The 12,915-nt window shown below is 36.9% G+C and overlaps 2 protein-coding genes across 3 annotated transcripts; one reads left to right on the top strand and one right to left on the bottom strand.

Moving 5' to 3' along the window:
• Positions 1–463: 463 nt before the first annotated feature.
• Positions 464–5,179, top strand: LOC127752582 (vesicle transport protein GOT1-like). Of its 2 annotated transcripts, none has more exons than XM_052277992.1 (7): positions 464–569; positions 1,524–1,596; positions 4,015–4,106; positions 4,185–4,265; positions 4,345–4,442; positions 4,602–4,683; positions 4,769–5,179. In XM_052277992.1, the coding sequence occupies exons 2-7, from the start codon at positions 1,533–1,535 to the stop codon at positions 4,964–4,966; spliced, it is 615 nt and encodes a 204-aa protein (XP_052133952.1). In that variant the 5' UTR covers positions 464–569; positions 1,524–1,532; the 3' UTR covers positions 4,967–5,179. The 2 variants fall into 2 exon arrangements, with proteins under 2 accessions (XP_052133952.1, XP_052133951.1); XM_052277991.1 differs by having other exon boundaries at positions 464–674.
• Positions 5,180–5,635: 456 nt separating this feature from the next.
• LOC127752581 (probable protein S-acyltransferase 22) lies at positions 5,636–11,341 on the bottom strand. The gene is made up of 9 exons (XM_052277990.1): positions 10,944–11,341; positions 10,736–10,849; positions 9,589–9,960; positions 9,082–9,150; positions 8,909–8,980; positions 8,536–8,664; positions 7,966–8,046; positions 6,929–7,114; positions 5,636–6,601 (listed from the first exon to the last, which is right to left on the bottom strand). The coding sequence occupies exons 1-9, from the start codon at positions 10,983–10,985 to the stop codon at positions 5,879–5,881; spliced, it is 1,788 nt and encodes a 595-aa protein (XP_052133950.1). The 5' UTR covers positions 10,986–11,341; the 3' UTR covers positions 5,636–5,878.
• Positions 11,342–12,915: the final 1,574 nt, after the last annotated feature.

The raw sequence follows: 12,915 nt of genomic DNA, 5'->3' as shown, positions 1-12,915 counted from the left end.
AAATATTCTTTTACTGCTACTTATACCACTTGCTTTAATCTATTTGTAAAGTTTATTTATTAAATATTTAATTTGCCTTATAATGTTTCATAGTAATAATCTGTTCAATAATCTAAGCAAACAAAGTTTTAGGATGCGTTTGTTTTAAGAAACAAACACAATAAAGAGAAAAGTTATTCGTTTTCCACACGCACGCTTACTAAACCGCAAATGGCACTTTTTTAAAAAAAATCTATAAACGATTACTTTAAAACATATTAATCTATTTTTTAAATTTAAAATAATTACAACTTAATTAATTATAAGTTAATGTCTCACCTCTAATTTACGTACCTCAATATCTCACACCCAAAATCTCTAATTTACTCAAATCTTTTCGTTGCAAGAAAAAAAAGGGCACTCTCAAGTCTCTAGCCTTTCAAGGACCTTTGTGTAAAAGTGGACTCACCAGATCGGCGCCCGTTTAAGCCGAAGAGAGCAAACCCAGAGATATACACAGTCAAGGGCCAACAAGGGTCGGATCCCTCGCCGCCGCGGCGGACGACGGCGAGGCCTCCGAATCTGACTAGGTACTCCACCTGCCTCTTCTCTCCCTGTTCGTGTGTGCTGCCCGTGTCTGCGTGTGGCGGGGTCTCCATTTCACACTAGGGGTTGCGGCTCCGCGAATCTTGGGGGTGAGTTTCTTTTCTTGTGTGCAAGAACTTTTGGGATTTATATGCTTTTGAATCCACACTGAGATGTGTAGACCACTCGATATAGTCGCTGCTGGATTCTGATTGAGGTAAGTTTGTGCAATGGGGGGCAAGAGCGTTCATTTTTTTTTTTTTGGATATGATTGGAGCGTCCTTTTCCAGTTAGGTTTTGGATTAGTGCTCTGGTGTGTTGTTGGTGAAACGAACTCTGCAGAATCCTACAACCTTGGACACTGTAAATCAGCTCGCCTGTAATCCTGTTAGAATGCACGCACGAGTAGGTATGTGTGATGTGTCGGTATTGTGTTTGATATTCTTAGCTGGCATTTGCTAATTAGAAACACCAGTATGTGCTGATTAGAAGCACCAGTATGCCAATTTAAGAGAGATTGTTGTGAGAGCACGGCAGCATGAGTTATACAACATTAGCACATATTTTTGTACCGCACGTTTAATTACCTTCAATCTGATTTAGAATTACAAAATTGTACAGAGTTTGCGTCCCTATATAATTTCCAGTTCTTAGAGTTTTTCTTTTTTTGGTGTTGCTTGTTGATATCAAAGTTCCTCACTAGGCTGCATTGAGTTCTAATGCAATAGGTGCATCAGAAACCGGAGGGTTTTACATTAACTTCTGCCCTTTTACATGTTATTAATGAATATTGAGTTGAACTGGACTTTTTTTTCTTCTAAAACACTAAAACAATGCTAACCGGTAGTCCGGTATTTCTAATGCATTTGTAATGGTTTATTGCTCTTCCGATTTTTGTTTGAACTATTAGATTTGGTTTGCTGGTTTGCATCTAATGCAGGTGATGTTCTGTATTTCAGGCTTTTCATATGTTCCTAACAGAAGTTGTCCTTGTCAGCAAGATGGTTTCCTTTGAGATGAATGACCTTCAAAGTATGAACATCATCTATCCCTGTTTCCATCATCTGAAATTTCCATTGAACACTAAAATAGCAATATATTGTTCTATGCATCATTTTCCTTTCATTGAGGTTGAACCTTTCAATGGTTGCAGAAATTATATTTCTCTAATTATGGTAGTAACCTTGACCATGTTTAAAGATGTTTGAACTTTTGAAGTTCACAGTAATTTTGTAAAAGTTGTCCTTTCTTGCATATGCTTTGTGTTTATTTGGCTTTTGACGATCCCAGAATTAACAACCTTCTCTTGCATACTGTACAATATGCTCTGCTTGCCATTTAAGTTGTTACTCTGCTTCTTGTTATGTTAGAATTTAGGAATACGTTATACCGCAGCAGAGAAGCAAATCCTTTGCTGTTGTGGCTATCTAAGTATAAAGGCACACTTTTGCCGTTCCTTCATCACAGCCAGTAATTTTCTTTCGACGGTTGAGATTCCTAGTCTTTCAATGCCCTACCAGGCCCATTCCTAGCCTTTGCACGGTTGTGACAAAACCTTGCATGCTCACACTTGCTGTGGTTGTGTTTTCCTGCTAGATTTTCTACTAATGCAGTCAAACACTACTGTTGGTAACTTGATCATGCTGCTTGTCACCGCTCTTGCTTGCTGTGTAGCCAGAGCTGTGCACAACAAATGTCTGTACTATTATGAACAATAAAAAAGTATATGTGAGCTGTAGTTATATTTAGGACCTGTTCGAATGTGCTATTGGATAAAGATTGTCACCGGCACGCAAAATGAGACGAGCCATTATATTAACTATTACGAACTTGAAAATGGATTTATTTGGTTTTTAAAAGAAACTTGTACTTAGAAACTTTTTGAACGAAACACAACATTTAACAGACAATTTGGGAAACGTGCTAACGGAAAACAAGGGAAAAGCTCCATCCAGAAGCTACATCAACCGCAGCCTTAGTTGACATGATCTAGTTGAAGAGTTGCATACTTGCAATCATTAGATACAGAACCTTGTTCTATATTGTTCTGTATTAGTTGTGGCTTGTAAGGACCTTGTGTAGTGTAATGGGATTAATCTCATAGAGGTTGTAGCCAGTGTCCAAATGTGGCACCACTACAAGATTAAGCAGAATGGGGAAGAAACTTTAAGAGAAAATTCCCTGTGTACCCCTGAAACTTTCTCTAATCCTGTCCATGCCCCAAAATTTTGCTCATTCCCTTGTATACCTCTAAATTTTAGTTTGGATCCCTTCCATACCCTTTCTGTTAGTTGACCGTGAGTTGATTGTTAAATTCCTATCAAGTAGTACATTTTGCCCTTTGGTATGAACAAACATATAAAATTATGGAGTATATTGTTCAAGGGTAGAAATTTGCTATATGAGACTATTATCTCAATGAGTTTGTTATGCGAGATATTATTAATCATAAAATTTATTTATAGATATGAAACAAAAAATTAATATTAATTTATTATTTATTAAAAAATATTTATGTATAAATAGATTTGTCTTATACAACAAATATGTTGTACAATACTATCCACAAAATAAGCTACACATACAATGTTTAATTATTAAAAAATAAATATTAATTTTTATGTCATATCTAAAAATAAACTGTCATAAATAATATCTTGCATTAGAAACTCATAAATATAAAAGTCTCATACAACAATTTTCTAATGCTCCATTAATATATATGTTTTTCATACCATAGGGCAAAATGGACTTTTTCATAAGAATTTAACGGTTAACTAACTGTCAACTAATAGAAAGGGTATGGAAGGGATCCAAACTAAAATTCGGGAGTATACAAGGAAATGAGAAAAATTCAGGGGCATGGAAGGGATTGGGCAAAGTTTTAGGAGTACACTAGGAATTTTCTCAACGTTTAAGCAGTGTGTTATATGCAATTATGCATCATATACCACTCCAATAGAGTTAGGCATAGAGCAGATTTTGGAAGCTAGGATGCTAGTATGTTACAATGTATTACTTGTGGCAATCAATTTTTCATGAAGGAATACATTTTTTCTGTCAAATATTTTCGTCAGTATTTTTTTTCCCTGAAAATCTATACTTTCCTGGCACAATCTTGACTTGACTTTAATTGATTGCCTACCTCATGCCATTGGCAATTGGCACTTCGTTGCTCATCCCCCTGTAGCTATTCTGGAGCATTTTTCTATTTTTGTGATAACAAATGCATTATGCACCCTGCTACATTTTTTCAATTTTTTTCATCTCATGCTTGGAACTATGCTCTTCAGGGCATAGAGCACTGTTTATCCTGGATGGGATCACATTTCCCATCCCCACAAGGCATTATTCCATTGGTTGGATTTTCTTTTATGCTTTCTTGCTATGCCACATCATCGTTATACCCATACCCACTTCAATTGGTAATTTGTGAATCTCATCTTGCAGAGATTGGGATAGGGCTGACAGGCTTTGGAGTATTCTTCTCATTTCTGGGGATCATTTTCTTCTTTGACAAGGGGCTACTTGCAATGGGCAATGTAAGCTTGCTTGAAACTTTTGCTGAATTTTTTGAAGATCTAAGCCAATGAAATGTGTATGCATGTGGAACATTTCAGATTCTCTTCCTGTCAGGCTTAGGTTTGACTATTGGATTGAAATCGACTCTGCAATTCTTCACTAAGCCCAAGAACTATAAGGTTTGTAAATTTACTGTAGCTTATCAGAGCTTTTGCCCATGGACTATATGTTATTTAATCAACTAACTGTAACTGGCAGGGTACTATCTCATTTGGTGCTGGCCTTTTGCTTGTTCTAATTGGATGGCCCTTTTTTGGCATGCTATTAGAGGCATATGGTTTTATTGTACTTTTCAGGTTTGTTTCTCATTGCTTGTCCATTGACCAATCCTTCTTTTCCACTATTTAATGCTGAGATAATAAAGAATGTCTTATATTTGAAAAGATTTCTGCACAGTGCATGCTTGACAATTGTCAGGTTTAACATTTGTCTTGTATGTGACACTGAAATTGCAGTGGATTCTGGCCAACTCTTGTGGTTTTCTTGCAAAAGATTCCTTTCATTGGTTGGATATTTCAGCAGCCATTTGTTGCATCGGTACAGATTTTCCCAACAGCAAAATATTCTCTATATGGACACTGATTACTGCATGTGCTAACTGAAAAAAATATTTTATTTGCAGTACCTTGGAAGCTATCGAGGAAAAAGAGTTCCAGTGTTAGGTCTTACCCCAAGTAGTGACACAGCAATTCGAGGTTTACATGGCAACCTCAATTGGTTTTGTAACGCGCCTTCCACATTTCTGCCCTTCTCTACCTTTTCAATCACCAAATCTTTACAAATGTACATGAATCAGGGTCTTTTTTTTTTTGTAAATTGATTTTGCCTCCCCTTGGCTTTTAATGACACAATACTCTCTTTAGTAAGCCAGATTCTAGGAAAATTCATGTTTAGAACCGCCTTGTTGAAGCAGAAACTGCATGCTCGTTGTGCTTCTGTAATATAGTTCCAGCAAATGGCCTCTGATATAGAAAATCTTGCTATGGGCACACATTTTTGTGCCAGAAATTGCTGGAACCGGAACTTGCTGAAATGACTATTGTGAACTACTGTGATCCATGAACTAGCTAACCCATCTGCTCAAGATGTCTATGAATCCTTTTTTCCTGACATTCAAAATGTCTTTAATCCACTGGACTAACCTTTTATGACTAGCTTGTTTGCATTCATAGGAACGGAGAATGAAATTCACAACAGTTGTTAAAGTGAATTAACGATTGATTAGTTCAAATAATGGGAAACAGTTATTAAAGTGAATTAATAACGGATATAATTCAAATCAGTACAAATGTACAATACCAACGATGAGATTAATATTCTGTTCTATCAGGCTTGTAGTTTCCTCGTTGTGATTACCTGAGTTTTCTCCTCTCCCGGCTTAATTTATGAAAAAGAAAAGCTTATAAAATTCAACTTAGATACGGGTAAAAGATCTAGCATATGGGTGTCTAAATTTTGCATATGAAAAAGGGGCTCTAGCAAAACAAACTGTTGAAAGAATGCCATCCGTCAAATGTATCCTATGGTCAACCATGCAGGTTGAGCACGGAGAGTACAAAACTGAGTGCAAGAGAGCAAATTAGAGCAGTACAGCAGCTAAACCCAATATGAGGCAATTGTCTTGGCTGGAACAGATATTGGTCACAATTGCAACAACACTACTACTTCTAACCAGTAACAGGTCAGTAAATCCTACAGCCCATTCACAACTAGCAGCACAGCAAATGACTAGCTAGCTAAACCTGGTGTTTGTAAGAAATCTTTCAGATGTTGGCAAGTTCAGATCGGCTGCCATTTCTCGCCTACCGGAATTGAGGATGGCATTGGCCCAATTGGACGACCGGTGCACGATCTTTGACGGGATGCGATCACTTTCCTCACCTCCCGAGGCCTCGTACCCACCACTCGTCGACCTTGAAAGTGCAATGCTTTTTGGAGCAGTGGATTCTGATGCTGCGAGTGACATGAAACTGCGGAGTTCGTCTGCTCCTGACATTGAAACACGGAATGGGTGAAGATCAGGTGAGTCCAGGCTGCTCTGAGGTGATGAAGTGAGGTTTCTGATCGACGATGTGATGCTTGGTTGGAAAACGCTCCTCGCTTCATGTTGCAGTGGGGCTAAACTGCCACATGTTTCCATGTCCATGTCGCTGCAGTTGCTGTCGGTGCAGCTATCAGATGTCCTCGTAGTGTGATCGACGGAAAGTTCAGGTAGAAACTGCCCTCTCTTGTTGGGTCGCCTCTTGTCATGTTTAGGATCTTTATGTCTCGTGATTGGCTGAAGAACTTTGGACTTCTTTTTCGCCTCCGCAGCTGCCTTCGAAACTTCCTCCGCGTTAAGGCGAGCTAGTGTCCAGGGACTGATTTTCACAGGTCCTGCTGGTTTTCGTTTGGTTACATCAGCATGCTTTGCCTTCTTGCTTGAGTTCTGTGGCATTTCTGGGGGAATGACATGCTGCAGAAACAGCATAACAATAAGTGCCAAAAATAACCCAAAAAAAAAAATCTATGGAACATGGTCATCCTGACACCTGAATTCAGACTTCAGAACATGCTAGCCACTACAAATGAGTACAATCAAGTGTAGAACAGTAGCTACACAAGAAAAGTTCTAAAAGATAATACAAACCAAACTCTAGAAGTGAGCTATTTCTAACTATTCTACAACTAAATTTCAGACATCCATTTTTTTTAAGTAGTAGCTGACAAATATCTCAAACACAAACTTTCTTCTTTTTCCCACAACAATCAGAAAATGTGCATGATCTGATATTCTGTATACCTGATCTTCAAGGAATAGACGTGGCGGAGTACACCATGACCCACGTTGAAGAGGAGCAAATGAGCTAGTTGTGCTAAACCCTGTCACAGAGCTAATAATAGACATCTGCGGGCTTTGATGCTCAGTAACCTCTTGCTGCTCTTCTTGTTCTCTCAAAGCTACAATATAATCATACGTACTTATGCCCTGCATACACGTGGATAGAAAGTAGAATACGTAAATCAACTTTACCATAAGAGATAGCTTGAAAAGCTAAGCATATTATCTCTTCCAGAAAAAGACTATAAACATAATTCGGTAATAACATAAGACTAAGCATGTTCAACACATTATATAATATTATTTCCAAGAATTAACTTCAAGAAAGAGAGAGCTATTGTCCTTCCTTTCCAACATATAACTTGTTGTATCAAGGTTTAGTATAAATATTATCTTAATTTCATAAGAGTTCTATTGACAGTGAAGGATGGCTTTGCTGTACAGGCCATATTCCTGCATTTGTCATCTACTTAGCTCTAGAATAAGTACACGACTCTTTGCAAATTCCCTGCACTGTAGTTAGCGATCATCAAAAGTTTTGCGCCAGTGTTTCCTTCTTCCAGCAAGGGTTTTCCACATTAAATTATGTGTTTGTCGTTCCTAAGAATCTCTGTACTTGCCTTGATGTTTTTAACAATTCACATTTTACAATTTGATGTCAGTCTGTAGGGGCCAATGTGTAACTATGAGTCTGACTGATATCTGAACAGACTTGTCAAAATGGTGAACTGTTATTACTTAACAGGAGGAAGAAACTCACTTAAGTTTATTAAAACTATTGCACACTGCAGAGTAGACAGAAAAATGAGTGTCACTTTAATTTGTTACAGTTATGATCTTTTCAGATAAGAGCGAAAAGAGGAAAATTGAGTGTCGTTGCAACCAATATGAATTAGTATGTTAAGAAAACAGGGCAACAATCATTAATAACACTTCTATCTATGCTGTGTTAAAACTGATCTTGGTACATATCATCTGCAGGTAAAGCTATTGCTTACTTTCTTAATAAGCAGAACATGGAAGCAGAAAAGTTGGGCAAGGGGTATTGTTGCAAGCATTGCTAGTAAAGTACATGTCATCTGCAAAAGTAATTTGTGTTAGAAAGAAATAGGATGGATTCTCAATAGTGCATTATAAGCAACAGTAATTCTACGCTAAATATAGCTTCCCATTCACACTTTAATGTTGTAAACTAGTAAAGCAAAATTCAAATTTCCAAGCCAGCAACTATGCCAGACTGTCCATTATATAGCACACGGTTAATATGACATTAGACAGCATCTTTTCCATCATCTCACATAACCAATTATCCTTTTAATTTTTTACCGAGAGTTTAAGTTCTAGTTCGAAACATCCAATCAAAACAGTGTTGACCAAAATGTATCCGTTAGGTTCTCACACCAAAATAAAATGCACATTTACAGGGTTCATACTGTTCAAGTCTTAATACTTATGGTCTTTTTCATAAATTCTGAGTATTTTGATACTACAACTCAGGAAACAAAAGCTATTTAAAACATTATATGAGAATTTTTTTCTCAAATAGCTGCAAATTCCAGAGAACTAACCACAACAATTACAAAAGCAGCTGTTGAGAAGCTACTTCCTAGCTTTGAGATGATCTGTCCGGAGAACTCCCCTCGCTTCAGTAAACAGAGTATCAGCACAAGAATGCCCACTAACCACTGCATTATAAGCTGAATGTGCACAATCATGGAGAGCTGTCAATGGTCAACCAGAAAAAGTGGATATGGAATAGCAGCACTTTCTAGATGTAAAGCCTACAGGATTGCAGTTTTTATTTATTGATTCTTGAGTGATAAATTTAAAGGCACGAGGAATAATACAAAAATAACAGAGTTTCTTTTTAGGATACTGTAAATTGAATAATTCTTAAATTTTAGATGCTCATCAAAGGTTGTAGTGGAGGTTTTTACTTACCAAGAGAACAGCTGAAGCCATTAGAATGAAGAATCTTTTGTAGTTTCTTTTTCCTATGCAATTATTGAGCCACTGTGGACAAATCAAAGCAGAAGGTATGCTAAGAATAATATTTCTTAAAGAAAAACATAATTTCCAAAAAAAAACATTAAGAGAAAAAGAGAGAAAATTACCCTGCAGTGGTGATCAAAACCATCAACACACTTGTCACAAACTCTACAATGCTTACTATGCTGCAACACCTACACAGTAGTCATACATTTTTAAACAGATAAAGTAAAACTGTCCAGATAAGAACATTTTGATGCATTAGAAGGTATCATCCTTTTGTTGAGGCATGTGATTTTTGAACATATTCACATAATTTTTTCTGCAGTATTACAGCACTTTTAGATTTTATTAAGAAGAAAATGTGTTTTCCCTGAATATATGTATAATAAGCCAGATTGCAAGTGTTTGTAAATTATAGCTCCTGTGTTTCTGATGTTAACAACTTAACATACTAGACAATGGTCTCATATCTAAAATTACATGGCAGGTCACTGCATAACTGAGTATTTTAAGAGGAGAATTTTAATCCTCATTTTTAACTCAATGGGTTATAGTTTAAAGAGATTCTCCAGTTTTTTCAAAAAGTAGATGTAAAGTTCAGCATAAGAAGACATCAGCTTGTAACATACCTCTACTTCACATAAGCTGCAAAAGAACATGCCTTCTTCGCTCATGTGCTGTTCCGAAGATTGGTCATCTGAGTGAAAGAATCTTTTCCATAAGCAGAAGAATGGGTTGCATATCAAGCAAAGAACTCCATGTAACCCAGGCCGAGAAGATGAATCATTCCCTTCAAACATATTGCTTAATCTCTCACTGTTATTAACAATGCTACAGCCATCGCTGAACGACTTTCCTCCCTGGCATGATTCGTGCTCTGAAATTTCTTGTATTTGCTTTCCATCCTTGCCTAATTTTGGATGTTTCTTTGCTTTAAAAATGCCTGGATCACCAGGATTAGTTGCTGCACACCATATGTATAATGTGACAACACAAGTAATCTGCAAGAAAAACTTATCTGTCATTCATCATTTCGTTGACAATACAAGAGCACATCGATGTGCTGTTATATCAATGTGCAGTTACTTAAGTATACAGTTACGAATTGCAATGAAAATCATGTTGGTTGAAGATATAAAATTTATGTTTTGATGCATAGTCATTTGATCAAAGTGAAAGCTACATCGTTGATGATCTCATGGAATTTTTATATATCAAGAGCAAGGCAAATGGACTGTATCGTAATTTTTAATTAAGCTATTTACCCCTGTTACGATTCAGTGGATTTATCCAATCCTTCCAGTGTTGAATGTCTTCTCTCTATTAGTTCTACCCATCCGATTACATCATATAAAGGATTCGAATCCTTGGTCCTCATCACATCGTAAGGATTGAATGCTTCAGAGAAGAAAAAAAGGTAATTACTCTGTCTTCTAAAATAGCTTTGGCAGAAGCATAGGCATATTAGTGGCATCAAAGATTTTCACCATGGCATGTCGTCAGTCTTGATTTATAAAAAACTGACCTATATTAGCCTAAACTACTCCGAAGCACAAACTACTCTGCAGTTTATCCCTGTCTCTATGTCATGGACCTTACATAATGTAGTATTTCTCCTAAACATTCTCCACATATTATACCGACCAAAACACAGAAGGGAGTAGTGCAAAAGAAGTCACCCCAAACTGAAAGGAGATGCAGATCTATCTGCCATGAAGAATTAACACAACAGGTTAGAAACACATTAAAGAGGGCAAAGTTGTTTCAGCTACTCACCAGTGGAGTGTAGAGACCCATGAGCACATACTGGAGCTCACTCCTCCCCACAAATGGCACAAAGAACACATAGAACGCAAAACCCAGTGCCAGAAAAACCGCTATCGCCACCACCTGCATATGCACATACCAATCAGCAACAAAAACAAGTATACACCAGAAAAAGATACCAAACGAAAACAACAAAAGAAATAAACAAGAACTGGACCTGAAGAGGGTGGTAAGGTAGCTGCCACCCATGCCTCCTCATCGCCAAGAACCCCTCCCAAATCGGGGCCCAAAAAACGGAACCAAGAATCAATCACCAAAGCAGAAATGAATCAAGAAACCATAAGGTTTTGTTTTGCCCCCTTCTCCGGCTCCGTGGATCACAATGCGAACTTGGAGCAGCCAAGAACTCTGGTGCTCAGGTTGTTTCTTTTTTTTTCTTTTTCTATTGAACTGCCTGCATTTGATCCCTCCCTCCCTTGCAGTAATAACTCAGGTATTAAATGCCCATAAGAAAAGGCTGCATCAGTGCTCAGCAGCAGCAAGCACACCAACCATCGTTCAGAGAGAGAGAGAGAGAGAGAGAGAGAGAGAGATATTGAATGAGGCTTGCGACTTGCGAGTAGAATACTAGTATAGCCGTACAGTCTGTCGTTGGATTTATTATTGGGAGGAATATATAGGGGCTAGGTGGAGACGAGGCAAAAGTGAATTGTGACAACTTTGGCTCGAGGGAGTTGTTTTTGTTTTTTACACTTCAATCTTAGAACTTTTTACACTTCAATCGATCGGGTATTTTATAATTTGTGGGTTCTGGGTAAATGTCACCCGAAATAACTAAAATGGCATTCATACCACTTCAAGGGTCTGAAATGCAGAAATTTCGTGTTAATTGTTGACAAAAACAATTACATGTCAGATACATCGAGGGTAGAAGCAATTTCGTTGTTAAAAAAAAACACGCTTTAAAAGAGGCCTAAAATATCCCAGTTTTTTTTTTAAGTTTGTGAGTATTTTTTTTTTCTTTTGAAACTACGCAGGCATAGAATCGTGACATCAATTGTTAGTAATGCCATGTTTAGTTCCCACGTAAAATTTGTACACCCTGTTATATCGAACGTTTAAAGACTTGCATGAAGTATTAAATATAGGCTAAAAATAACTAATTGCACATATTGTGACTAATTTACAAGACGAATTTTTTAAGCCTAATTGCTGCATGATTTGACAATGTGGTACTCCAGTAAACATTTGCTAATGACGGATTAATTAGGCTTAATAAATTCGTCTTGTGGTTTACTGATGGATTTTGTAATTAGTTGAACACCCGATGTGACACGCCAAAACTTTACACCCCTAGATCTAAACACCCCCTAACTTTTCATTGATAATTTAGTGAGGCTAGAGTAGTGTATTCAATGGGTATACTTGATATATGTATGTATGTTCACCTTTCATATAATTCGAAGTTTTAAACATACCAAATATTCTTGTCTCTACTATTATAAAAATTTAAAATGTTTTCACCGGACTTTTGGTGCGTCATACGTGTTTTGAGTTGATTTTTAGTTGGTTATATATCGTTTGTATCCAATTTGACGTGAGTTTAATATAACTATTATACAACCTATCCCAGCCCAACCCCTCCCCCTCCTAGCACAATCCAACTGCCCCACGCCATCCTGCAAACTTACCCTGATCGATGTATTTTTTCTCTCTTATTTTTTTTCCTTTTTTATCCAATATTTATGATAATCTTATATTTCCTCCTTTTTCCCTATTTCCTTTTTTTATCTTTCAAATTTCTTTCTTCATAAATATTTTTCTCATTGTTTAAGATGTTTATGTGACAAGTTTATTATTTTGCAAATGTTTTTCATATAAAATATTTTTTTTACTAATTGAATAATTAAAATTTCAATCTTTGATCGATGAGGTATAACCAAATGCGCATGCGCCAACTTATGAAATAGTCACCCGATCAATTTGTGAGGCTATGGAAAGGTGTAGATAAGAGATTCTTCGTGTGATGAGACATGAAGCAAGCACAACCGGGATCAATGCTATATATGATTTCTGACTTTTTTTTTTGCTATTATTTTGTTTGTCTTGTTCCGGTTTGTCATTTAAATTGATAGAGTTTTTATCGATCGTGAAAGTTATCTTCACCTGTTGTAAAACACCGGTATTTT

The sequence above is a fragment of the Oryza glaberrima genome, chromosome 10, assembly GCF_000147395.1.
Source record: "Oryza glaberrima chromosome 10, OglaRS2, whole genome shotgun sequence".
Taxonomy (NCBI): Eukaryota; Viridiplantae; Streptophyta; class Magnoliopsida; order Poales; family Poaceae; genus Oryza; species Oryza glaberrima.
The sequence above is the reverse complement of the archived record's forward strand: the minus strand, read 5'-3'. Positions and strand labels throughout refer to the sequence as shown.

What these genes read in the sequence shown, in the direction of transcription:
- LOC127752582 (XM_052277992.1), top strand. Translation starts at nt 1,533, where the DNA reads ATGTTCCTAACAGAAGTTGTCCTTGTCAGCAAGATGGTTTCCTTTGAG. An exon ending in GGCTACTTGCAATGGGCAAT is followed by an intron (nt 4,107 to 4,184) that starts GTAAGCTTGCTT and finishes GGAACATTTCAG; the next exon opens with ATTCTCTTCCTGTCAGGCTT. An exon ending in GGTTTTATTGTACTTTTCAG is followed by an intron (nt 4,443 to 4,601) that starts GTTTGTTTCTCA and finishes CTGAAATTGCAG; the next exon opens with TGGATTCTGGCCAACTCTTG.
- LOC127752581 (XM_052277990.1), bottom strand. Translation starts at nt 10,985, where the DNA reads ATGAGGAGGCATGGGTGGCAGCTACCTTACCACCCTCTTCAG. An exon ending in TACCTTACCACCCTCTTCAG is followed by an intron (nt 10,850 to 10,943) that starts GTCCAGTTCTTG and finishes GTGCATATGCAG; the next exon opens with GTGGTGGCGATAGCGGTTTT. An exon ending in TGGCTTCAGCTGTTCTCTTG is followed by an intron (nt 8,665 to 8,908) that starts GTAAGTAAAAAC and finishes GTGCACATTCAG; the next exon opens with CTTATAATGCAGTGGTTAGT.